We start from the raw sequence: 27,884 nt of genomic DNA on the forward strand, positions 1-27,884 counted from the left end.
TGACCCAAATTCGCGCTAAAAACGCCTTTCTTTTTTCGATTATCGGCCGAAGGCGCCCATCTCTCCTCGGCCGATAACCACGCCCAGTCCCGCCTTCATCATGCCTTCCGACACGCCCCCATCAACTTTGCCCGTTTCCGTGACAGATTGCAGTTGAAGACGCCCAAAATCGGCTTTCGATTATAACGATTTGGGCGCCTTTGCGAGATGGGCGACCATTTCCCGATTTGGGTCGAAATATGGGCGCCCAAGACTTTTGAAAATAAGGCTGATAGTATATTGTATGATTTATTTAGTGTTTTCCTTCTTAGATGGTAATGAAATGTATTTAAAACTCTGTAAGAGCACTCCTTGCTTGTTACCCTAATTACAATAACTGACTATAAATGAAGAGTTGTCCTAGCAGTGGGAAGACTAAACTAGATCCTGCAGTACCTGCTAGATTCTGTTAATGCTGTGGTACAAAATTTTTAAAACTAAGTGGAAAAGACTATGGAGATTAGTTGATAAAATTTGCTTTTTATATTTTTATTTTGCCTATCACTAACCTACAATTCCTCCTTTAAACCCCAATCTTTAAGTTCCCAAATCACCGGGAAATTAACTTGCGGGTGGGAGACTCACCCAGAGGCGAGAGAAACCCAGTGTGGTGAGGTGGAGGGTATGCCAGTATAAAGCACATGCACAGGTGAAGGCGGGCCTGAGCAGTGCTGGGACAGACCCTTTAGGTGGGTGTTAGGCATTTTGTGACAACCCCAAGGGTGCTCAGCCAATCTAATAGTATCAGTCTTCTAGAGATCTGCTGTAGTCCAACAAACGTAACTGAGCACATTGATGGAACTTAAAAAGATCGGTGCTGGGGCCGATTCTGTTCAATACATTTGTGAGCAACACTGCCGAAGGGTTAGAAGGTAAAGTTTGCCTTTTTGTGGATGATACCAAGATTTGTAACACAGTGGACACCCAGGAGGGAGTGAAAAACATGAAAAAGGATCTGCAGAAGCTAGAAGAATGGTCTAAGGTTTGGCAATTAAAATTCAATGCAAAGAATTGCAAAGTGATGCACTTAGGGAGTAGAAATCCATGGGAGACATATGTGTTAGGTGGTGAGATTCTGATATGTACAGGCAGGGAGAGGGATCTTGGGGTGATAGTATCCGAGGATCTGAAGGCGACAAAGTGTAACAAGGCAGTGGCAGTAGCTAGAACGTTGCTAGGCTGTAGAGAGAGAGGTGTGACCAGCAGAAGAAAAGAGGTGTTGATGCCCCTCTACAAGTCGTTGGTGAGGCCCCACCTGGAGTATTGTGTTCAGTTTTGGAGGCCGTATCTTGCTAAAGATGTAAAAAGAATTGAGGTGGTGCAAAAAAAAGCTACAAGACATAAGGAGAGACTTGCTGACCTGAACACATATACCCTGGAAGAAAGGAGAAACTGGGGTGATATGATACAGACATTCAAATATTTGAAAGGTATTAATCCACAAACAAATCTTTTCTGGAGATGAGAAGACGGTAGAACTAGAGGACATGAAATGAGGTTGAAGGGGGGCAGACTCAAGAAAAATGTCAGGAAGTATTTTTTCACAGAGAGAGAGTGGTGGATACTTAGAATGCCCTCCCGCAGGAGGTGGTGGAGATGAAAACGGTAACAGAATTCAAAAATGCGTGGGATAAACATAAAGGAATCCTGTTCAGAAAAAATGGATTCTCAAAACCTTAGCGGATATTGCGTGGCAGCACCGGTGGTTGGGAGGTGGGGCAACTACTGGGCAGACTTCTACGGTCTATGCCCCGAAAATGGCAAGGATAAATCAAGGTTAGGTATACATATAAAGTAGCACATATGAGTTTATCTTGTTGGGCAGACTGGATGGACCGTAAAGGTCTTTTTCTGCTTTCATCTACTATGTAATAACTATGGTTCTAACAAAGAATCAGTACCACATTTACAAACTCCTGGGAAATTCATTTACAAAAGAGATGAAACATCTGTCTTTTAGCAGGAATCATTTAAAGCCAGATTTATTATTTAAAAGGAACAGAACATCTCCCATTTCTCAAAATGAGTGTTACTTGGAGGCTGATGTCTTTATGGATGCCTCAGACACATTGCTTACAGTTCAGAAAGCACTTAACTTACCACTGTGTTTCTACCTTGAATTATGATTTAAGAATAAAACCAGATCACTGAAAATCTTGGTTCTACTGGAGGGAGAAGCATGTTTCGGCTGCTAAATCACAGCTGCCTCTTTCATTGCAAACGTGCACCTTTTTAACTCACAGATTGCAGATCCAAACATTTCAATGTCAGGTAGAAGACAATGCAGAACAGAAGTAGCTATACTGAAGGAAGTAACATATAGCAGATCAGTGTTCCTGCAGCTACCCCTCTCCCTGTGACAGGTGCTTACTGGTTAAAACACAAATGAACTGCAGGAAAAGAGAACTGTTCTCCCATACCATGTTGTGTTGCTACCACAATCTCTAAATTAGAAAGGAGGCAGAGAATGAGAGGAGACAAGAGATGTTTGCTTGATTCAGAATTTGTTTCTAATATGGAGTTTTGTCAAGAAAACATGCAGAAAGTTTTGCTTCAAGAATTTCTTCTCTCTTAATCAAAGCCCCTTCACGAAGGGCCATAGAGAGATGTGAAGGGCACAAGTCATGCTTTTTTTCTGGTAAACTGACTCTGCTAGTGTTCTTTGTTTCATAGAGCAAGTATAGCAAGATTAAAACAATAATTACTCAGTATTCCTTGCCGCCAGGGTCTTTGTCCATAAAAGTCTAGCACTCCCATTGTCGTCTCTAATGGATCTGGAGAAGGATATGTGATGGAAGGCTGTAAATTAAGCAACAACTATAAATCAGAGTTTATTTTTTATTTTATTGCATTTGTATCCCACATTTTCCCACCTCTTTGCTGGCTCAATGTGGCTTACAATACATCATGAGAGATGGAAATATATCAGAAAATAGACATTTAATGTTAAAGAAAGATCTTGGGCAACAAGATAATGATAAAACATAACATTTGAATAAACAAGCAGATATTGTTAGATAGTTCTGAATATATGTGGTGGGGTTTATTTAAATTCAGTATAAAATTTTAAATAGACTGATAGACAAGAACAAAAATTGGTGTAGAAAGTAAAAATAAACTGTGCACATATCAATTTACTTTATATTATATTTATTTATTTCACTTGAAAGCAATTCTGCAGTTCTCATAAGATACAGATCAATAGATTATGGAGCTCATTTTCAGAACATGTAGACTTACACAGTTACACAATAACATATGTAACGTTGTAAGTCCATGTGCTTTGAAAATGAGTCTCCATATCTTCCAAAACCAAGAAACTCACTGGAAAATAAAAATTCAAATCAACATTGTTACTATTATTATTTATTGTCCTTGATAGCCTGTACTACATCAATTATGTAATACATCAGTTTGCATAAAAAAAGAAAGAAGTACATGATTTTTCCTCGTTAATGCTAAAAGATTATACTAATTTAATTATTAAAAATAAAATGTGTTACCTGCACAATCTACAATTCTATGTGGGGTACAAGTTCACATATATAATAAAGTATTATTTCTTACCTGTAACTGGTGTTTTCCATAGTTAGTAGAATTGATCAGGCACACAAGTGAGTGATATCATGCTCTCCCTGAACTCAGATTTAAGTGTAAAGTTATGAGCATAGCCCTTTCTGAATGCAGCAACCTTCTCAGTTAGATCTATAACTCAAAGAGGAATGCTTCTCTCAGGAATGTGGGAAAGACCAAGTATTCAATCAATCCTGCTGTACAAGAAAAATACTGGTAAAGTGAGAAGCAAGCACTTCATCGACAAGCAGAATTGAGTTAAGATACACAACTGGGTAACTCAGGCTTAGGACGGCTCAATTTCTAGAAAATCTGTTCACTATGCAGGAGTACCCTGATCACAAGTAAAGATGTAAGAGCCACTGATTTCACAAAGACGGGTTGATCAGATATCTTGACTGAATGCACTTCCCCAATATGTCAAAAGCTTTCTGAAAATCTAGATACACTACATACCGGCTCACCTTTATCCATATATTCATTCAAGCATTCAAAGAAATAAAGCAAATTGGTGAGGCATGACTTCCCACGGCGGAATCCATGCCGACCCTCTTTCATTAAACTATATTTGTCTATGTGTTCTGAAATTTTATTCTTTATAACAGTTTCCACTATTTTGCACAACAGTGATGTCAGGCTTACAGGTTAGTAATTTCCTGCACCACCCTTTTTAAAAATCAGCATTACATTAGCCACCTTCCAATCTTCAGGAACTAAGGATGATTTTAACAACAGGTTACAGATCACTAACAGCAAATCAGCAATTTCATGTCTGAGTTTTTTCAGTACCCTAGAGTGCATCCCATCCAGTCCAGGTGTTTTACTACTCTTTAATTTGTTGATTTGTTTGATTTGACTTTCAGGTTCACTGAGATTTCTTTCAGTTCATCCGCATCGTCACCCTTGAAAACCATTTCTGGTACAGGCAGATCTCTTGCATCTTTTTTCATAAGACTGAAGGACAGAATTTGTTCAGTCTCTCTGGTATGGCCTTGTCCTCCCCGAGTGCCCCTTTTGTTTCTTCATGATCCAATTGTATTTTTTCCTTGCATCTACAAGCTTACTTAGAAGTTGACGGGGATAATTTGCATCATCAATTTAAGAGGACTGAACTTTCCAATGACATGTTTTCACATCTCCAACTGCTATGCTTCAGAGAACTATGAAACACAATTTTAAATGCCTTAAATTCTTCCTCCACGTAATAAAGCATATTGTCTGTTATCATGCTCTAAGGGAGAAGGAGGTTTGAAGGGACCAGGGGAGAGCAACCAGCCAGAATGATCAATGCAGTACTGATCCTTTACCCTTTAAAGATGTCTGGCCCACTACAAGAATGCTGCATCCATAATTTTCTCAGCTGCAAGAGTATCAAACCAAGGACTGTTGCTGGGCCAGTGAGCCACACCATATTCTTAATTTAATTGGTGCTATTATGGCCCATTCATACATTAAAAACCTACAATACTGGAAATCCAAATGGAAAGGAAAGCATTCCTATGAAACATAAGCTTCTACAGCAGGAGTTCCCAACTAGAGAGTTGCACGGGGACAGAAATCCAACCCGTCCCCAGTGGAATCCAACCCGTCCCCATTCGTCCCCTTAGGGAATCTAACCCATCCCCGCCCGTCCCTGTGGGGAATCTAACCCATCCCCGCAAGAATTTAACTTGTCCTCACCCACAAGAATTTAATGGTACATTAAAAAAAATTCCTGTTGGCTCTCTCAGTCTCTGGGTTTGAGCTGCAGCACTGCAGGCAAGGGAGGAACGGAAGTTGGAACACTCTGGTGCACACATATAAGACTTCTCTGATTCACTGGCACTGTGTGCTAAGAGATCACCACATGCACGCGCCAGTAGGCCAGGTGACATCTGATGCTCATGCCTATGTCAGAGCTGAGGTCTACGCATCAGCCCGGAAGCAGAGAGGATTAATAGTAATAGTAAATGACAGCAGATAAAAACGGATAGGTACATCCAGTCTGCCCAATAGTCACAATCATTATCAATTCATGATTAAATCAACAATGAATGTGATATTATATACTTGATTATAGTCTTTCTGTGGCGTTTCTGGGACATAGATCGTAGAAGTCCGCCTGGCCCTATCCTTATGTTCCAACTGCTGGAGTTGCCCTCGAAGCCCAATCCAGCCTATTCATCTTCTCATTTGCGGGACACAGACCGTAAAAGTCTGTGCAGAACTGTCCTCATGTTCCAGCCACTAAAGTTGCTGTCTAAACCCTTTCCAGCCCATCCAAAACCAGATTGTCATATATGAGACACAGACCATACACGTCTCCCGGTATCGGCCCTAGTTCATCACAGCCAGAGTCACCATGTAAGTGTCACGCAACACATTCAGCCATTTAAATTTAGGTTTTTTATAACTTCCATTTTCTAAATAGAGATCCTCTGTGTTCATCCCATGCCTTTTTGAATTTTGTCACCATTTGTATCTCTACCACCTCCTTAATGGAGGCTTTCCACATCTGTGCTGTTAAAGCAAGGAGGAGGAGGAGACAGCACTCAAAGAACTTGGTACTCGGTAGGTGAGAGGCTGGCGCAAGTGCAGCATACACTTCCACGGGAACCCCACAGGAACTGCTTCCGTCCCTGCGGAAACCCCGCAGAACTGCTTCCGCCACCGCGGGAATCCCGCAGAACTGCTTCCGCCACCGCGGGAATCCCGCAGAACTGCTTCCGTCCCCGCGGAATCCCGCGGGTTCCGCGGGATTCCCGTAAACCCCGTTCCCGTGCAAGTCTCTACTCCCAACCTAGTCCTCAGGACACACCCAGCCAGTCAGGATTTCAGGATATGCACAAGTAATAAGCACGAGATAGATTTACATAGAGTGGAGGTAGTGCATGTAAATTTATCTCAAGCATATTCATTGTGGATATCCTGAAAACCTGACTGGCTAGGTATGTTCCAAGGATTGGGTTGAGTGTCACTGTTCTACAGGCATGGGGCAGGTTTTACACATGCAATAATCCTGACGCTACTGCCACTAGTTCCAATCATGTCTAGTTAAACTTCAAATTATTAAAATATTTTCCAAATGAACTTACTGGCTGATAATGCTCGAAGTATACAGTATTTATAAAGGCAGAATGTTCCATGCCTCAATCTACTGGAATTTCTTTAGTCACTTTTGTTTTTGCATTCAGTATCCTTGTTTTTGCCTCAAGTAACTTCAAAGAATGAGCATATTTTGGCAGCACAGTTTAACATATGATGTCAAACTTACATCATGGTTGCAGAGTTGACTAGCCAATTGTTTCCGTTCCTGTGCGTAGTATGCAGCCTGCTGGTAATAGAAACCAGGATTCTGAGTCTGAATTGCTGTCAAACCCAACTTAATAGCTTCATCAAACAAGTCCCCAAATGCTTGAAACCTTTAAAATAATAATAATAAAAAAAAGGTTAACAACTTTTCATTACTAGTACCTAATCAATACACACCATTAAATGAACTACTCACTATCTTCCTAATTGTATATATATACTTAACTATCCTGCCGGCGCTTGCCTTTATATTGATTCAAATCTAAAATATCCACTACATGCAAGCCTAACTCTCTAATCTACTGATAACGTGAAAAGTATAGCGGAACAGACTTCAGAAACTCGGCACAGCTGACGATTCTTTAACTAATCAGCTGTCCGCTCTGTGTGGCACATTTTAGGCTCATGCTAGCGAGAATCCTCATCAGTCTGAAAAACCTTATATAGCAACAAAATCATAAATTACTCTTTCATCTATATATTTTGTGCAACATCAAGTACTCTACAGGTACTTAGCTGTGTGCTGTGCTGGAACGATTAAACCTGTCCGCGCCCAACAGTGAGCTCCTGTTTCGCTCAATGCTTCTTAAGGAGCTGGACTTCAAATCTTTTCACAGTACCTTCCAAAACCACAGTCTGCCTAGGTTACCGGCCTGTCTGATTCTAGACGAACTGTGGTTTTGGAAGGGCAACTTCACCAACCTTTGCTTAGAGGCCATGTCAGCTGCTCAATGCCTTAGCCACAGAAGACGGCGAACCACCACCGCTACAGCCATCTGTTTAGCAGAAGCTCTGACCAGATCATAAAGGGCGTAAGCCAAAAACGACAAGGCCGACTCCATCCGCGGTGCCACCTCCGTAAGGGGCTCTACTCCACCTCCGGGCTGTTCCACTGCCTGTTGTAACCAAGCGAGGCAGGCTCGGGCAGCATTGCAGCTGCATGCAGACGCCCGTAAGGATAGGCCTGAAATTTCAAAGGACCGTTTCATAGCTGCCTCCAGGCGACGGTCCTGCATGTCCTTCAGGGCAACTCCTCCTTCCACTGGGAGGGTAGTTTTCTTTGTCACAGCCGTGACCAGGGCATCCATTTTAGGCGCTGCTAGGCGCGCCAAATGCTCCTCACTTAGAGGGTATAATGGCCCCATAGCCCTGGTGACTTTCAAAGGCCCCTTGGAGTCAGCCCATTGAGCCGTGATAAGCTCTTGGATGGAGTCATGCAAAGGAAAGGCTTCTTAGTACTTGCCATCCTCGGATTACCGGAGGAGGTCTCAGTACCCCCAGGATCTTCTATAGAGAGGACCTGCAAGGCATCAGTAATAAGCGCTGGCAGCTCATCACGGTGGAAAATCCTCACCGAGGAAGGATCATCTGGATCTGGTTGCAAACCTGCATCCTCTTCTGGCTCTCCAGACCACGAAGGCCTGCCAGACCCCTCAGAGTCCTCACATCCCGACCACGGGGGGGGGGGGGGGGGGGGGGGGGGGGTGCGCCACTCTCTAAAGGGGAAATCACCCTTCTGCGCTTGTCTTGTGGCCATCTGTCAGGGGAAAACACGCTTGACGGTAATCCAAGGCCACACTCCACTGGAGGGGTTAAGGAAAGCAGGGCCGCAGAAGAGCTCTTTTTAACATGTATGCATTATGCAGCAATAAAACAAATTCAGGGGAAAATGGCTCACCCTGGCCTCCCGGTTCCAGTCCAGGGGAAACAGCTCTTTTATTAGCTTCTACACAAGGCGCCCCTCCAGGCTCAAACCCCTCTGCCTCAGCGGGGGTCGCGCCATGGTGTTCCAAAATGGCGCCCGCTGCCAGCTCCACGGAGCGGGAAGGAACATCGCTCGCCATGCTCGGGCCGGCTCTACCGTCTGAAAAACACGCCTTACAGAGTCCCGCTGCAGATTTGCGCTTGCCACAAACGGAACAGCGCTTTACTTTCTCAGCAGCCATCGCAGAAAACGGCGGAAATTCAAAATGGCGGATTCGCGCCAAAATCGTCCCGAACTTGGGCCCTCCCTGAAGGAGCTACAAAATGCTCTTACCTCACCAGACCGAGTCTCCGAGCTCCCGTCACGCTGCACAATCAGAAGAAAACCTCTTTTCTGGGATCGCAGCGCCAAAGTGCGACGCGACTTTTTTTTTTTAAACGCTGTTAGGAAAGTTTGAGGCAACAGTGAAAGAGGCAAATTTCCAACTCCGGAGGATCAGTAGCGTGGGAAAAGCAGGGAAAGGGCGAACCTATGTGCCTGCATCCACAGCGTGGGCAAAGACAAGGACAGGGCTTGCCTATTTGTCTACTTCCACAACGGGCCGGGTAAGGCAGGGAAAGGGCTAACCTATTTGCCTTTAAAGTGGGCACCATCAGCCACAACACCCCTGCTACAACTGGCAAAAGCACAGGAGCCACCCCAGACAGATTTTCTGAAGGAGCTTTAACAAGCTGCAACCACCCTGCTGGGGAGATAGAGAATACTGAAGAGGCAGATGGAGCTAGCTGGCCACAAGGCACTATGGTTTTTCAGTGCTCTCTATCTCCCCCTGCTGGTTGATGGACACAACCCACTCGTAATGGATTCATCTGCTTGATGACAAGGAAGTTACTTCTTTTAACTTTATATTTCTAACATGTTTGATACATTGTTTTATACAGTCCACTTTAACTTATATTCATTGTTTTAAATACTTTTTATGTACAGTTTGACATTCTGTTTTATTTTCTGTACACAGTGTGACCCCTGAGGAAGGCGGCTGCATCCACTGAAACACTGACCTGTGTTGGGTCATTTCTGTGGCTATCTTTAAATAAAGAACTTATGAACATTCTCTCCCAGGCTGGAAGTCAGTAATTGCCTTCTGCTCCTTAGTCATTATTAAAACAGGTCTAGCTCAAAACGTCTTAGTTTTAGTTCTAGACAATTTAGTTTTGTTCCATTATGGATGAAAAATATCCTGGTCTTAAGAACACCCAAATCCCACTCTTAACATACCCCTGATGTGACCCCTTGAGAATTGGATACACTGCACATGAACAGCATAGAAAAACGTCTGGAAAAACATCCAAATGCTGCTTTAGGCCACTTTTTAGACATTTGTCTCTTTAAAAAATGAGCCCCATAATGTGATTGCTGTTTTTAATGTAGAATATCTGTTTTACTATTGTCTCCTGATGACGCTTTAAGTGAAACATGGACCCATGTTGAGTACAAGATTAGAGAAGTCAAGTGGATTAAAGGATTGTTAGCAAGTCCAATGACTAAGTATTACAGATTATTTAAAAGGATTATTTTGGAGGAGAAGATTCGATGGTTTATCTCCGTGGTTTGACATCTGACATTACTGGGTTTGAGTTTTGCCCCTGAATGAGAAGTAATAAACAAGACTCATTAATAGCACCACAGAGCATAGATAACCCATTTAAGAACACTAGATTTCTAATAACCTATTGGTAACAGCAATAGGTTCGGACCTGGACTTGGTGTTTACATATAATAAGTGAGTAAAAATGATGTGCAGTGACAACTGATTAAAGTATATATTAATCTGGGGGTTTATCCTGATTTAAAGAAATCAGATTTTGATTGTATTTTATTTTATGCATTTTAATATATATTTATTATATGGATAAAGATTATAAAGACAGTGAGTAGTTCATTTAATGTTTTGTTAATATTCACTGAAACGAGTATTCTATTGTATCTCTTTGGATTGTTTATGTTTTGAATAATCAATATACAGAACATGTTATCACTTTATGCTACTTGCTAGGTGAAAACCAACACACCATACTTACGTAGGGTCATGCTTTTAAATGTAGTCCATACACCTAATTCTGCATTACATACAAGGTACTCCTGGGGGAATTCTGTGCACAGTATTTCAGTATTTGTAATATTCTTGTGCAGAATTCTCCAATTATAAGGGATGGCATCTCTCCCCAGGTGCACACATTCCCCAAAACCCTTTCCTAGCCTTCCACCCCATGACACACATACACTATCCACCTTTCTTCAGTCCCCCCCCCTCCACAACTCTATCCACCTGCTTTAGCCCCCCCTTCCCCTACACACATTCCATCCACCTTTTTTCAGTCTGTTGACCTACCATTTAATTTTATTCTCCTACAGATCTACAAATTCAGGCTTTCCACTAAATAAGAAATATTCAAGTACAAATTAGCCATATAAAAAGTATGACCTGGGCCTACAACTGTATTTAAATCTGAGCCATGTAGGCTCCTCTTCTGCCATCTAGGGCCCTGCAATTCTTTTGAGCTTCCAAGGCCTCGGTGCAGCCCCACAGCTTAAAGGAACAGCCTAGGATCAAGGCAGCAGAGAAAATGGAGCAGCCCGACATGCACCCGAACTCTCATCCACTCTCTCATCACCTCTCGCCTTGACTATTGCAACCTACTCCTCACTGGCCTCCCACTTAACCATCTATCCCCCCTTCAATCCGTTAAGAACTCTGCTGCCCGTCTTATCTTCCGCCTAGACCGATATGCTCATATCACCCCTCTCCTCAAGTCACTTCACTGGCTTCCGATCAGGTACCGCATACAGTTCAAGCTTCTTCTACTAACCTACAAATGCACTCAACCTGCAGCCCCTCATTACCTCTCTACCCTCATCTCCCCTTACGCTCCTACCCATAACCTCCGCTCACAGGACAAATTCCTCCTCTCAGTACCCTTCTCCACCACCGTCAACTCCAGGCTCCGCCCTTTCTGCCTCGCCTCCCCCTATGCTTGGAATAAACTCCCTGAGCCCATACGCCAAGCCCGCTCCCTGCCCATTTTCAAATCCTTGCTCAAAGCCCACCTCTTCAATGTCGCTTTCGGCACCTAACCACTGTACCTCTATTCATGAAATCTAGACCGCCCCCAATTTGATTGACTGCACTTTTTTGTCCTTTAGATTGTAAGCTCCTTTGAGCAGGGACTGTCCTTCTTTGTTAGATTGTACAGCGCTGCGTAACCCTGGTAGCGCTTTAGAAATGTTAAATAGTAGTAGTAGTAGCTTACTCTGTCTTGCTGTGCTGTAGTGCCTGTGCAGGTAGGCAGAGGAGGAGGGAACCAGCTGGAACCATTTGGCAGACTGCACAGAATTCTACGCAGGAAAGGCAGAATTCTGTGCAGTCTATGGAGGAGAAGTCTGTGCAAATTCTGCATTGCGTAAGTAGCAAAGAATTCCCCCAATAAAAAGTAATTACAATAAAAAGACTGCCAACTTCTCGTTTTTTTCAACTGTATTTTAAATAAATCTAGAATTGCATAGAAAGTTATATTTGCATTTTATGAATGATCTCTGCAAGAGAAGGAGGAAGGGAGAGGAGGCAGAACAGAGATGATGTTCCAGAATGGAGGAGAATATATTCCCTCCTCTGGCTCATCTCCCATACTCACCCCCCCCCCCCCCCCCTTTCACTACATCACTGAATTCTCCCATGCACATTCCCCTTTTTCACACACATGCAGCTGCAACTCCTCATCATCTGTCCCAGTCTATTTTCTCTCAGTTCTTCTGCACTGCCATCTCTTTCACACCCTGCAGCAGACACTCCTCACTCTACCCTCCACATAATATTTACCCTCCCAATTCTCCAACCAATGATTTTATTGGTAGGAGGAGGACGACAGCTGCAGTGCACTGGCCTGTGTCTTCCTCATCTGCCACTTTGAAACCAACTGCCACTTTCAACCAGGGGAAGTCACTGAACCGCCATGCAGCTCAAAACATCAGATGGCAGAGGTGTGTATAGGCCAGTGCCCTGCTGCAGTCCTTCCCCTCCTCCTCCTGCTAAACTGATCAGCAGTGGTGAGAGAGATGGCAGAGGAGGGTGGAAGACTGCGATCACACCAGGAAACAGGAAGGAAAGTTGTCCACAAACACTACACCCAGATGCTGTCTTTCCTCGGTGCTACACGCTGTCAAACAGCAACAACAGCAACTCTGCCTGCTTTCCTTATCACACTCGGGTAAAGTGAACAGCTATTAATTTGACGGTGCTCTTTTCTGTCTTATATTAGCCTCTAAACTGCTTTATTATATAATTTGCAAGGAAGCTGGTATAAATACATTTAATAAACCATAAAAGCCAGCAAGGGATGACAGGCATCTCATCTTTTATGTTTCTAGTTTGCTTGCCTGCACAGCTAGTATTCACCTGTGACATCACATGTCACTGATTGTTGAACAGACAGAAAAAATGACAACATAAGCCTTAAACATCTTCATATTTCTTAAATACCAGTTCAAGTCAGTCAAGCAAATATAAAGATCAGGCAAATTAATAAGCTTCTTCCATTTAAAATCTTTGATAAAAATAAGAATGCCCTGGTCACTATCTAGATTGTAAGCTCTTTGAGCAGGGACTGTCTTTTTGTTTATGGTGTACAGCGCTGCGTATGCCTTGTAGTGCTATAGAAATGATAAGTAGTAGTAGTATATAGGAAAATACCACCCTCTTGAGCACAGTGATTGCTTTTAGTGCGTTCCAACATCTTGCTCTAGCATAAAGTTGCAGCTTAAGTGTTGTGATGCAGCAGATAATCACACAGTAACATGGCAATACGAGTCCTTAATAAAACAAACATACTGTTTAGACATCCAAGCAGTGTGCTCAAAAGACAGCTCAGCGCTTCCTATTTTCTTCTTACATATATCGATGTGCTTTCTGAACTGTGCTATCGCATCTAATGGGGTGTTGTGCTGGAAACATAAGCGGCAAATCTATTAAAAGAAATTTAAAAAATAAACAAGTTAAAATGTTGTAAGAACTATCTCTTTTTATCAATTTGATATTAAAGTTACAACAAAACATGCTGTATACAAAAATCAAGGTTAAAAGTGAGAACGAGGCATTGAGCGCTCCCAGAAGTTTTGGGTTTTGCCTATGGTTTCTTTATGATGGGCATGCAATTGCAGTGTCTTTACCTTGTAGTTTATAAATCCAGCCATAGTCTTGATTTCCAGCATGTTGGTTTCATGGGACCTTAGTTCATGTACAAGATTATAAGCTGTCCTGTAATTCCTAATAAGAAGAGTACTCAGATTAATGGCACGTCTAATAATTTTCATAAACTTTTATTCTTCTAATACAAAGAAAGTCTAAAAATTTTTAAAAATGACAAAATTCTTTTCTCTCCTCAACTATTTTTACATCCCTATCCAAGTTAATTAAATCAGACACTGCAATAACAATTCTTGGCTGAAAAAACAAACTGATGCTCCCTATCAAATATGGTAAGTGATCTGGCTGGTACGCGCCCCTCTTCAGCAATGAGTGAGACTTCCTCCCAACATTCCCAGTCAGATTAGGGAGCAGAATCCTGGCCAGGAAGCAAACTCAAGTCCTCCACCAAGTGGGCCTATTCAGATCATTTTTGAGCTTTATACATAAAAGAGGGAATTCTATAAATGATGCTCAAAACGTGGTGTTGGAAAAAAATCAGTGCTAAGCAGTATTCTATAAAGAGTGCTCCGAGATGAGCACCCTTTATAGAATGGTGCTTAGAGGTGATTCTTGTGCCTGAAGTTGAGTGCCGGTATTTCTGCCAGCTGAAAACTGCTGCAAATGCTAGTGCCCAACTCATGGCATTTTAGCACATAAATGGCGCTATGCTATAAAACTGCACACAAAAATCTGGAACACACCTTGACCCCCCCCCCCCACCAATGCCCCTTTGGCCACACCCCTTTTCAGTTACACGCTATTGGATTTAGGTGCTAGGGATTATAAAATAGAGCACGAGCAGATACAAATCCAAAATTAGTGCCAACTAAGTTCAATTATTGATTTTTAAGGCCCATTACTTCATAGCTCTGAAATTTCAGTACCATGTGTAGAATCCAGAGAATACTTTCTATAGGGTCCGATTTAACCCCTGTACATTGCTTTGATTTGCCACCAAAATAAGGCGGTATACTAAGTTAAAATAAACTATAGGTCAAATGTCATGGGGGGGAGGGGAAATTCTATAACAACGGTACTAACATTTATACACCAAGTATGCGTGTGTTTAGAATAATCAAATGGCAGAAGAGAGGGTCAAAATACACATATAGGAACAAAGAAAAAAAGCACCAAGGGCCGTCAATTATGGGACAATCAAGAATACTTTATGACAGATCCATAGACCTGACACAGGCTCTGTTTTGGCACGAGTACGCCTGTATCAGGGGGTCAAATCAAATGGACTCTTAAAGAATATTCCAAAAAAGAATATACAATGGCAGCTCACTCAAGCCAGTAACCGAAACTGTGCACATATGCATGTAACTGCCAAAATTCTGCCTAAGTGCTATTCTGTAAACACCCGCTTAATTCACACAGCTCATATTTGCAAAGGGGGTATACACCATGAGCAGAGTATGGCTGAAACTTACATGCCTATCTTATAGAATGCTGTAGGTTACACATGTGTCTGCAGCACTTAGGTACTAACATACCAGCTCTTAAGCTTGTGTAAGTGCTCGCATCTAGATGTTAAAGTGTGTATATATCTGGTTAGGCTAGTATTCTATAAAGGAAAGTATGTTCCTTTATATAATTTGCTCCTAGTTACAGAATCATGCTCTATGTGTTTTCTTTGTGATTAACAACAAAAAAAAAGGTGACTAGTCCAGGGTTGGATCAGCCCACTCTATAAAACAGTGGTTCAGCAAAGCGCTATGTGCAGGCCACCACTGAAAGATGGCAGTCCCAAAGCCATCAACATAGGAACGTTTGCCTCTAGATCACAGATTCTCAACCTGTGTATCTTGTACTGTTTGCTATTCAGTTTGATCCTAGTCAAGCCTCCAACTGTAGGAGATATTTTTCAGCTCCTCAAAACACACTACAAACTGTTTGGAAGTTGTTATTCATGCAGATCACTTGATGGATTAGCTCTATGGCTGGCATGGAGGGAAAGGAAAGGGATGGGATTTGATATACCAGCTAGTCTGCCGGTATGAAAATGTCACATTTTGAAGTTTCACTGGTAAAAACGTGTCAACCCTTACTTTAGTGCATTCTGTGTATCCTGTTTCAGCTCACTGAAGAAAGCAATCTTGAACTGATGTCTAACAAACAGCAGCTGTAATACCAAAGAAAACACACATAAAATATATGTGTATATTAGATAAAAACTGCCATCAGTACAGACTCATACAATACCACAAGTAAAAGGAACATGTGAATACATGCAGAAAATTTTCAAATACTACACACTTACTACATAACTGCTTTAACAGTAAAAACTGCATCTTCCTATTGAGCATACTAGTCTAGATACATTCTTTAGTGCAGTTCTTAGCAGTGAAACAAATATAGACAAAGCTTTAATTACTTCAGTAGGTACAAGGAAATACAAGAGGTTCATTGTAGTTAGAGGCTGACCAAATTTTAGTTTTGGTCAAAAGCAGCCCAAAAATCTTTTTTCTTCCGGTTTTGGCTGTAAGGTTATTTTAATTTTTGGCCATGATTTCAGATGAAAAACGGCCACGTGTTTTCGGTTTTCTTTATTTTGTACTGCGATTGCAAGTAATGCAGTTGTGATCTTGCACAATAATTTATATACTAAATAGAGTGCTCCACATAAATGCATTTGATATGAAATTTTAGCAGGAATTTAAGACTGTAAATTTGAGATAAGATGATCCTTAGAAATTAACCTCTCTGTGGAGTAATGACATCAGCTGTCACTCTGAGTGTGGCATAAAGTCAGCCACTGTAAAAGCATCTTGGCTTTCATTAGCTGCAGTCCATGTGTGTGGAGGCTATTTTTGATTGGACGTAAAATACAGCCTTTCGTTATTTAAATTATACTGTGGGTGTCCCAGAAGGATGTAGACCGCAAGCTCTGACAATTCCTAGTGGCCCTCACTGATTCACATTCATACAACCAAATTTGAGTTTTTGGTTTTGGCTGATACCAGGTGATGAGTCCGCTGTAGTTTCAGTTTTGGCCAAAACTGAAAAAAAGCAGTTTGCTTAGACTCTAGTTGCAGTCATATGTGCAAAACAATCTAGCTGAAGAGACGCGTCAGAATCCTACTAAAGTGAATCCTGAAAAAATAAAGTCACGGAATACAATAAAGGTCTTTATAAAGCTTTGCTCTCTTCCCTAAGGAAACTTGCTTTTATACGCTTAGAATAAAGCATTTTGCCATTAAAGAAAGAACTCCTAATACTCTAAAAGCCATACCTGTCAACAGATGTACAAGCTCCTATGACAAACAGCAGATCTACTTGGGGAAATGAGAGAACAATCTACCCATATTTAGGGCCGTACATGAGGTGTGGCTGTGCAGGATGCAGATATGGAAGGGTGCAAAAAGCTGCTCCCAGTCCATCTTTTCCTCCCATTGGTAGTGGTGAATCAGGCAGGGCCTGGGGCAGCAGTGGGCAAGTTGCACTGGGCACAACTATAGATTGGTACAGTTCCGCCCACATTCCACTAAAAATACAAATCTCATATTCTTACTTGGTGTGTTGTTTTGTTCAGAAATTCTTTGTGTGATTTCACCCTTCGGATTTCTGCATAGTAGTAGGTCTGGGCATGCTCATAGAAGGCATTTTCCAATCTGTAAAGAAACACAGTAGATAATGGCAGATAAAGACATGCACCGTCCATCCAATCTGCCCAACTAAGATAGTATTTAAAGAACCTCTCTAGATAAATTCATGAGAAACATGAATAAAAAGATCAATTTCAATCAATGCTTTCAATCTTTGTGTGGCTATGACTCCATGACCCCAGCCAAACACAACTGTTTGATCCTTTGGAGGTGCAGAGTAATAATGCATCTATGGAAAGTCCACCTAGTTGCAACCTCAAATGTGGGTTTTGTGACACAGTTTGGGAAATCAGATTTATATCTTTTACATGGTCAGTTCGCAACAGTATTTTAGGATTTATTTTGCTGGAAATTTACCATTGGCCACTTTGGTTTTATTTGGTGGATAAAACACTCCAACATATCCCAACAAAGACTGCAAAAAACCACTACCATCCCCAAACTCTTCGGAGCTAGAGTACAGATATCACACATACTTTCATCATAAGGAGGCACTGATGGCAATGTGTAGATTAAAATAAGAAAAAATCATAAAAATAAAAACAAAATAGGCTGGAGAAGCATAGGCTTCCAGTGCAATACACACACAAAAAAGGCTAATTTCATAGCCTTCTTGTGTTTTACTATTACTACTGATTCTTCAGTAAACTCAAATAATGCAGAATATACTGCAAACAGGGGATAGCATTCTGACATCATCAGGCACAAGCAACTGAAAGGACCAGTACATACACCACTCCATTTATGCACATTATACTTACAAAAAGGAGTGTAAAATCAAAGTTGCTCACTGATCAATCATTTACCACACAACTACGCAAGCACACTGCCTGCCAGCATCTCAAAAGCCCCAGTGTTCTGTCTTTTTAAGCTGTTTTTAAAACACAGGAATAGGGCAAGAGATATTAACCAATTCTGCAGAGATAAGAAAATGAGCTGCTTAGTAGGGAAGAGAGACTGGTGGAAGGCCAAAATTAAGCTTATGGGGAACATATTACTGCTTGGAGGGCAAGAAGGGAAAACAGAAAATGCTGGATCAGGTCGTCAAAACAGGATGAACTAGTCCTGGTCTTATCCCACTGAATAGAGCTGTAGTTCTTATTACCTTTGGGAAATCAATGTGAAATTACAATACAATGCATACAGGATTGAATAAGCCTGTTCAGTTGGCCTGGGCTGAATTGGAAACCCTAGGTGGGGGAGAGGCAGGAAGAGAAAGGACTGAGGCTTGAGCAGACCTACAAACACACACACACAATCTATACGCAGGCACACACAATGTAAATACCTTGAAAATTCTGTAGATTCCATGTGTATACTTTTCTAGTCTTAAGAGAGAATATATTGCACATGTACTATGCTGCAAAATTTTCAAGCCATCAAATCCTGTTATTTCTGATGGACACTCTTCTAACATATAGATAAAGCGAAGTTACTTACCTTGACAGGTGTTCTCTGAGGACAGCAGACCAATCATTCTCACAATTGTGAATTGAATGACATCATCCGACACAGCCAGGTGCGAATGCTGCCCAGCGCACTGTCCCTTTAAGAGGCCTTTGGCAGCATCCCACCATGCATGTGCAGATGCCTTCCTGCCCGAGGTGCAAGCATGAGACCAATAAGGTTTGATAACAGGAGACAGAATGAGCAAATCTGGCCCATTACGTGGGCTGAAGCCAGTGGGTGGCGTTTGTCACCCTATCAATGTCATTGTTCTGGGTGTACCAAGATGGCGGCAGCTGCATCGGGGATAATTAAAACCTCCTTGGGAGGAGACTGGCTTCAGCCTTGTGATATCATTCAGTCTCCTGTTATCAAACCTCCTTGTGCTATTGATATAGCTGGAAAAGACATCTTCAAGCGGAAGAGGGAAGGTCTGAGAACGATTGGCCTGCTGTCCTCAGAGAATACCTGATATAGGTAAGTAATTTCACTTTCTCCAAGGACGAACAGGTCATATCATTTTCACAACTGGCAATCTCTAGCTACTAGGCTCACTGAAAACAACACTAGGACAATAGGGACTTGCAATATCAAGGCCTAAACAACCTGAAACTATGTACAAACTGGTTGAGAAGGTGCAGCTTGGAAAAGAAAAAAAAAAGCCTAGGAGGGTGGAGTTGGATTGTAGACACTAAACAGATTCTGCAGTAATGTCGCACCAAACCGGCTATCATGTCGGGTATTTTGCTCGAGGCAGTAGTGAGATGTGAATGTGTAGGCTGAAGACCATGTTGCAGCCTTACAGATCTCTTCAACAGAGGCTGACCTCAGGTGGGCTATCAATGTAGCCACAACTCTGACATTGTGAGCTGTGACATGATCCTCAAGAGTCAGCCCAGACTGGGCATAAGTGAAAGAGATACAGTCTACCAAACAACTGGACAAAGTGCGTTTCCCAATGGTTACCTCCATCCAGATTGGATGCAATGAAACAAAAAGCTGGGCAGACTGTCTATGGGTTTAGTCTGCTCCAGACAGAAGGCTGAGGATCGCTTGCCATCCAGGATGTGCAGTGCACTTTCACCAGGATGGGCATGAAGTTTGGGCAAGAATGTTAGCAGAACAACTGACTAGTTAGAATGGAACGCTGACACTACCTTAGAAAGGAGTAGGGTTGAGTGCGGAGAACTACTCTATTATGATGAAATTTCTTGTAAGGTGGATCTGCTACTAGGGCCTGAAGCTCACTGACCCTCTGAGTTGAAGTGACTGCCACCAAAAACAAGACCTTCAGGTCAGGTGACAAGAATCAAATGGCTCAAAACTAGCTTTCATCAGCTGGGTGAGGACAACATTGAGGTCCCATGACACAGTAAGAGGTTTGATACAGGACTTTGTCAATGGGTTTACCTCCTACACGGTGATGGAAAGCACTGATTGCACCAAGATGGTTTTCAAACCAAACTCGGAAAAGTGCAGGAGGTACTCGAGCAGTTTTTGTGCAGGGCAAGTGAGAGGATCTAGGGCCTGGCTCTCAACCCAGACAGCAGACGTCTTCCAATTAAAGGATTAACTCCTCTTGGTGGAATCTTTCCTGGAAGCCAGTAAGACTGAGACACACTCTGGCAGATGCAAGGAGGAAAATTCTAGGCTCTCAAAATCCAGGGACTGGAGGCTGGGATGAAGAGACCCCTTGTTCTGGGTGATAAGGGTTGGAAAACAGTCCGATCTCCATGGTTCTTCAGAGGACAATGCAAGAAGTAAAGGGAACCACACCTGACTCACCAGAATGGAGCGATGAGGCTCATGGTTCCCTTGTCTTGCCTGAGTTTCAGCAAAGTCTTCCCTATCAGAGGAATGGGAGGATATGCATAAAGATGAGGTGGAGAAAGGTACCTGCCACTAGCCTGCCGTGTGATCTGAGTCTGGAGCAGTACTGAGGGACTTTGTTGTTGAGATGAGTGGCAAAAATATCCACTGAGGAGTTGCCCCATATTCGGAAGATCTTGCAGGCAATGCCAATTTTCAGAGACCACTCGTGTGGTTGCATGACCCTGCTCAGCCTGACTGCCAAACTGTTCTGCTTCCCCACCAGATATGTGGCCTGGAGTACCATGCTGTAACTGGTGGCTCAAGTCCACATTCCGACAGCTCCCTGACTCAAGGGGTAGGATCCTGTAACCCCTGCTTATTCACATAATACATGGAAACATGAATGTCTGTCTGTCAATTAACCGCTGCAGCCATCAGAGCAGATGCTTCTGATGTTGATGTTAATGGACTGGACTTGGTGCCAAAAATGCGTTCACGTTGAATCTCTCTGGCTCCTCTCCTGCCTGCGCAGGCAAAGGACATAGGAATGAATGCCATGGACTGGCCCAAAGCACTGGAGACACCAGTTAAGGGGGTTCAGTCCCAGAGATGATTCGATCACACTGGGAACAGTGCTTGAAGCCACTGGGAATTTTCTGGGACATAGAAGGGAAAATGGCAGACGCAAAATCAAATGGCTCAATGATGAGGGAGAAAAAAAAAAAAAGGCCACTCACCCCCAAAAAAGGTCAAGGCAACCCAGCCAGAGCTCAGGCCTAAGGGGGCCTCTGGAGCTGAAAAATAAATAAAACTTAAAGCCGGGCAAAAAGGCACTAGGGATACTAGAAAAGCTAATAATCTAAAAAGTTTGCATGCCTACAGCACGGCTTAGGCAACAGAGCCCTAAGTATTTAATTACATCTGCTCCTAACTCAAGTTTTAGTGGTCTAACATATGATGCATTTTACTTTCTGTTAATATATTTTGAACATGTTTATGCTTTTCTAATTGTTATGTAAGCCACATTGAACTTGAGTTCTACTCGGGCTAATGCGGGATATAAATATAAATAATGTTAGGAATGTGCTGTAACAAACTTTGATAAAGGGGAAATCAAAGTGCACCAAGTTCTTCACCTGAGAAATGAAAAGCAGTGATATATTTCATAGACATCAGCAATGATACCAGAACCTCTGCTAACATACACACCTAATAATATAGCCAACAAGATGGTCTGTGTGTGGCAGCACAAACAAGGACTTGCCTGAGAGATCACAGGCATTACACAAGGCTGCTGCTCTTTCTGAAGCAATCACATCTTCCCCTGGTGACACAAAGAGAAGGATGGACAAAAGGGAGAAATGGGGAAAGATTAGTAGAACTATCAAAATTGAACTGTTTTGAAATACTGTAAATGAAGCAGGCTATTTAAAAAAAAAAAGTATTACATGCTTATATTGAGTTATTAACCTGTGGTACGTCCGGTGGCAGATGGAAGGCTCCTGATTTCATCATCCAAGTTGGGTCTTCTATTCTCTGAGTTTTAGCTGGTTTTTGCACATACATTATCTTGCGCCTAATGCTCAAAGGGTTTTGATGCTGCTTTTACCATTCGCGAAAGCAGCTGAAAACTAGGCGCAAGTGTATTAAAACAAGCTCATTAGTATTAAAACGAGCACTGTGTGTGATGCAAAGAAGGGAGCACCTATCTGTAACTTTCAAAAATTTCCAGCAGGTCCAAGAAGGCATTGCATGTGAAAATGCACAAACAACAAGAGGTGATGATCCGCAACTAAGTGTAACAATAAACCAACAAGCAGACTAGCAGTGCTGGTGGGAATGCAGCCCCTCTGAACTCTGAAGTGCTGGTTTGCTGTTTGGATTGGATCTATTTGGAGAAGCTTTTATTTTAATCCCCAATAGTTTTTACCCCTGACACAGCCTGTGAATGAAATGTGACCACGTTGGGTGATCGTTTTAATATGATACAGTAATTCAGAACTGCTGGTCTGCTTGTTGGTTTATTGCTGCATGTGAAAGGGCAGCTTCTCAGTGGAAGCACAGTCCTCCCCATATGGACAAAAGAAACCCGGTACACTGGCACAAAAGCAAACACAGCTGATGTGGACAGCAAAGAGGCTGATATAAAAATCATAATAGACGCCTATACTACTACTACTGCTAATTTCTATAGTGCTACGAGACGTACGCAATTGTATACATTATATGTATGTGCTTTCTCTCTCCCTAGTGGGCTCATAATCTAAGGTGTTTTTTTTTTGTACCTGGGGCAATAGAAAGTTAAGTGACTTGCCCAGGGTCACAAGGAGCTGCACTGGGAATCTAACCCAGTTTCCCAGGATCTCAGACCACTGCACTAACCATTAGGCCATTCCTCCACTCCTATGATGCACAGTTGCTGCCATTTTTCAAGGCAAGTTCAATTTTTATTTTGTATTGTTTTGTAGTTTATGTTATTTCTGCTTTTCTCCATGTGCAATGGAGCACATCTACTACACTTGTTTGCCTCCCTTTTCCCTGGTCTGGGCATGTGAATAATATCTACGCTTACTGCAAGACCATTTTGCGCATATGCCAGGCACTTTCCCTACCAAACTGCATGCAGACTTTCTGTGCATCTCATCTGCATGTGATTTCCTTTGAGCACCGACCTCTGTTCCTTGTTCACTAAGTTCAGCCATGGCTATTAACGATGACTTTTGAGCATCGGCCCCTGAGAAAGTAGTGAGGAGCTACATGGTGCGGGAATCCCCATGCATGCTCAAGAAGCCTACTGAAAGCTTTAATGAACTACAGTATGGGAGAGCATCTGTACACTGCAGCCATCACAGAAAGCATAGGAATGTAGCCATACTATATGATGACATCTACAGAGAACCCCTATTAGAGGTAAGCAACTCAGGCTTGCTTTCCGTTTCTTTTCCTTTTATTTTAAGTCATAACAATGGAACAGATCCTAGAACTTAAATTTGGTCATCTTGCATTTTTCTTAGGTTTTTAATACCTGGAGGCAAGGGTGTTTTCTTCTGAATTAAAACCACAGCAACTTTTGTGTTTCTCCCCTGCAAACTCTGCCTGCAAAAGCAAAACAATTCAAATATGAAAAAGATTTATGCTTTTTAATAGGATAAGACAGAAAAATATTTATGCTTGAACAGATTCAAATTCAGAGTATATCTATTTACAGATTAAATGATAAAGTATGATCTTCCTTATATATTATATATACATACATATTGCATATACTGAAGCTACCTACACAAACAGATGCGCTGTACTTGCAGTCAGACAGGCAAGAGGCTTTGTCGCCTAAGGTCATTATCTCTAGGGAAGCATTATTCTAGATATGTACTGTGTTACATACTTCATTTAGTTTAAGAAAATAAATGCCTGAAATCTAAATTTCAATACCGGTAATTCTGCTTCTACTAGAGCAGTGTTTCCCAAGTCCAGTCCTGAACCTGATATGCAGACACTGCCTCTATTCTATGCAAATCTCTTTCAAGCATATTCATTGTGGATATCCTGAAAACCTGATTGGCAAGGGGTACTCCGGGACTGGACTTGGGAAACACTGTACTAGGGCAATAAAGTATAGCTACATTAAACTGTGAAATATAATATCACATATCAGGAGTATCGCAAACAGACTGGAAAATGAGTTGTCACTCCCCCCTCCCCAACAAAAGACTGCATAATTTTAATTTGGTAGCAAGACTTCCAAGTGCACAATCCATTCACCTCCATCGTAGCTGATCAGGGAGCACACCAGCTGGGAATTCGCATCAGACAATATTCTCACCAATATTCAGTAAATGTAAGTAAATTCTCGGAGTCACCATTGATCGACACCTAACACTTGAGAGTCACGCGAAAAACACAACCAAGAAGATGTTCCATTCAATGTGGGAATTAAAAAGAGTAAGACCTTTCTTCCCCAGAAATGTCTTCCATAACCTGGTATAATCAATGGTACTCAGTCATTTAGACTACTGTAACGCACTCTTATGCTGGCTGCAAAGAACAAATAATCAAGAAACCTCAGACAGCCCAGAACACAGCAGCTAGACTCATATTCGGTAAATCAAAATATGAAAGTGCTAAACCCCTAGGAGACAAACTACACTGGCTCCCTCTTAAAGAACGCATCACGTTCAAAATATGTACCCTAGTTCACAAAATCATTCACGGAGATGCTCCAGCCTACATGTCAGACCTGATAGACTTACCCACCCAGGAATGCTAGAAAATCATCCCACACATTCCTCAATCTTCACTTCCCCAACTGCAAAGGTCTAAAATACAAACTAATGCATGCGTCAACCTTCTCCTATTCGAGCACACAATTCTGGAACGCATTGCAGCGCAACTTAAAAACGATCTACGAGCTAACTAACTTCCGCAAACTACTAAAGACACATCTCTTTAACAAGACATACCACAAAGAGTAACAAATGTGAACCCCTCCATGGAAATATCACATAACACTTGCTTGCTATACTAATATCATGCTTTTTACTATCATATTACCCAAGATCCTTCTGTAATACTAAATGTTTATTTCTTATACTTCTCCATCATTCATGATGTATTGTAAGCCACATTGAGCCTGCAAAGAGGTGGGAAAATGTGGGATACAAATGCAATAAATAAAATAAATAAATAAATAAGTGCACTATTTATTTGTGCATAGCACCTCTATAACATCCCCACCACCACCATCTCCCTTCTCCCTAGTACACAAACCGTCCCTTTACCCATCCCCTCCCCCTGCACCCCCCTCCCCCCTACGGGCCGGCTGTGTTTCCTCATCAGGCACCTCTGCCTCTATTGGGACACCTGCAAATGCCACGGGGGGGGGGGGGGGGGGGGGTTCCTGCACTAATTGCTTCTGCTCTTTAATCCCTGCAGGCAGCTCTTGGCTCGTGTCCTTAGCGTGCTCTCTCTCTCTCCCCCACGGTACTCTCCTGTGAGCACTTGTCACTGATTCACCCTCCTCCAGATGTCCCTAGGCTGCCTGCTGGTTCCTTGCTCTCCACTGGACTCCGTGTCCTCGCCTACATAGGGAAAATAAGAGGACATGTGTCTGCTGTACTAGCTAACCTGGCAGTCTGCTGCATCCTTCCTAAACATATCCCTCCATGTGCACTTCTAGACCACAGCTGATGAGGAATGGAACAGTCTTGCAACACAAAGATGTATGCCTCTACATCCAACACTGTAGGAGCCAAGAGATATGGTTCATTGCGTGCCTCAGAGGCCAGGGTGCCGGACAGCCACACAGCCAGGTGGGTACAGAAGGAAGGATAGTGGAAGAGGTGTGTAGGGTACAGTGAGAGGAACACAGAGGCTTAGAAAGCAGGAATAGGCAATGGTTTGTGATGGACCTAGGCAGACACAGGGAAAGAAGGCACCTAAACATTACAGCTATAGAAGCCCTCCACCTGGCGAGCTGCATGATCCCAGACCCGCCCAGTAGCCTGTACTCCCTGTTGAATTGTTGGGACTTAGCCCCTGAGAGCCAGCCTTTCAGCACGTACTCTGGTGTGACTTCTTACCCCATCTCCCACATACCTGTATTACATATAGGAGAGCTATCAATGAGGTCCCCACACACTGTCCCTGCTTAAGGAAGAGAGATCAGCCAGCACAGCTTTGTTTGCCCAGACTTAAGTAACTCCCCATCCTATGCTGAGGTGCCCTTCTGGGGAAGGAGCCTGTGCACCATGTGCTCCATAGGGTGTCCATACCAAGCAAGCTGGCCACAGCCTTGCGCCTCACAAACCGCTTCATCTGCCTCCATTTGCTTTTAATGTCCTCTATATCTCTATGTGCCTGGTAGACCACATTAAGCTTGTCGCATATGGTGAGCCTTCTTTTTCCTTGGTGTTAAGTGCATATACTTGCCCTTTGGGAACAAAGAGATTGTGATGGTGTGCCGCAATTTCATTGACAAGGAGCTCAATCTCGCCATCACTGAAATTATATTTCCTGCTCAGGGTTTACTTTTGGGTGCCATAACAATTCTGGGATGTGGATGGTTGAAAATACCCCCATTGTGCATGTTTTTATAGGGCACTGAAGACATTTCAGATGCAGCTACTTAGGCATTTTGGAGATGGACATTTTTTTTTTACGACCCACACATGTAAAGGTTTTGGGAATAATGACGTCTAAATCCTGTGATTTAGATGCCATTTTCCACCCTCAATGTTGCCTTATCGTTCCTAAGGGGGAGGTGGCTTCTCATCTGCCTGGAATCTTCCACAACTGGGAAACTAACTCATTTGCTCTCCACTCTGTCTCTGCAGCACATGAGCCAGTTGGAGTCTACTTTTGCCACTGTCTCCAGTAAGGAGAGACCTCTGATCCTATCCTTCCCCTTCTGCTATGCAGATGTCCTAGGAATGGGCATGTGCACCATGTTCTCTACAGGCATGAGGTTCATAAAGACCACATCTGGTAGTTTCTCTCCAGCCTTGTGCTTCAAGTCACTTTTCAGCTGGCTCCTATTGTTTAGTGGCAGTCCTCCATATCTGCATTTGTGTGGTAAACCCCATTCAACTTTGCTCATGTGTTCACCCATACCCAAGGCTAAGAGGGATCATTTTATTTATGTATTGTCATTCTCTAAAACGTTAACTCACCCCACAAACATCAGAATTGTAGCTTCTTTTAATGTTATTCCTGTCCTACCCCTCCTATGTTCAGTAGGCCCAGAGGTAAGGTCCCTCAGCCACTACAGAGCCATCTGCAAAATCCACAGGGGGTGGGGGGATCCTCCAGTAACTGTTCCTGTTCTTCATCCTCTGAAGGCAGCTCCTGGCTGGTGCCCCACTATTCCCCTGCCCTCTGGCCTGCTGAACACAGAGTAAACTCTAGCCTCTGCTATGGCCAAAGTCATCTGGTGCTTACTACACTGACTGGTTGCTATTGTGAGAGAACAGACATGTGCCTAACAGTTCCTTTCCCTCCTCATGTATATATCCCCCATAGTTGTATCTAGTTTGTTTCCCTTACCTCCCTTCTAATATCCATCGGTGTTATAAATATGTCAATATGTAGATATGAAGCAGCTGCTTGCGCATCTTCCATAGCCCTCTGTCCTGTTTGTGGGTAAGGAAGCAAGCACTTTTACTTTGAGGAA

At 42.7% G+C, this 27,884-nt stretch overlaps 1 protein-coding gene across 1 annotated transcript in view; it reads right to left on the reverse strand.

Annotated features, from left to right (window-relative positions):
* TRAPPC11 (trafficking protein particle complex 11) overlaps nt 1–27,884 on the reverse strand; it is a 179,683-nt gene that overhangs the window by 103,711 nt on the left and 48,088 nt on the right. Inside the window, exons 4-11 of the mRNA XM_030191512.1 lie at nt 23,742–23,812; nt 21,926–22,040; nt 17,365–17,464; nt 15,902–15,975; nt 13,832–13,928; nt 13,494–13,627; nt 6,866–7,013; nt 2,745–2,838 (exon numbers count right to left, since the gene is read on the reverse strand). Of these exons, the coding sequence (XP_030047372.1) occupies nt 2,745–2,838; nt 6,866–7,013; nt 13,494–13,627; nt 13,832–13,928; nt 15,902–15,975; nt 17,365–17,464; nt 21,926–22,040; nt 23,742–23,812 (833 nt within the window). The remainder of the gene's footprint in view (nt 1–2,744; nt 2,839–6,865; nt 7,014–13,493; nt 13,628–13,831; nt 13,929–15,901; nt 15,976–17,364; nt 17,465–21,925; nt 22,041–23,741; nt 23,813–27,884) is intronic.

The sequence above is a fragment of the Microcaecilia unicolor genome, chromosome 2, assembly GCF_901765095.1.
Source record: "Microcaecilia unicolor chromosome 2, aMicUni1.1, whole genome shotgun sequence".
NCBI lineage: Eukaryota > Metazoa > Chordata > Amphibia > Gymnophiona > Siphonopidae > Microcaecilia > Microcaecilia unicolor.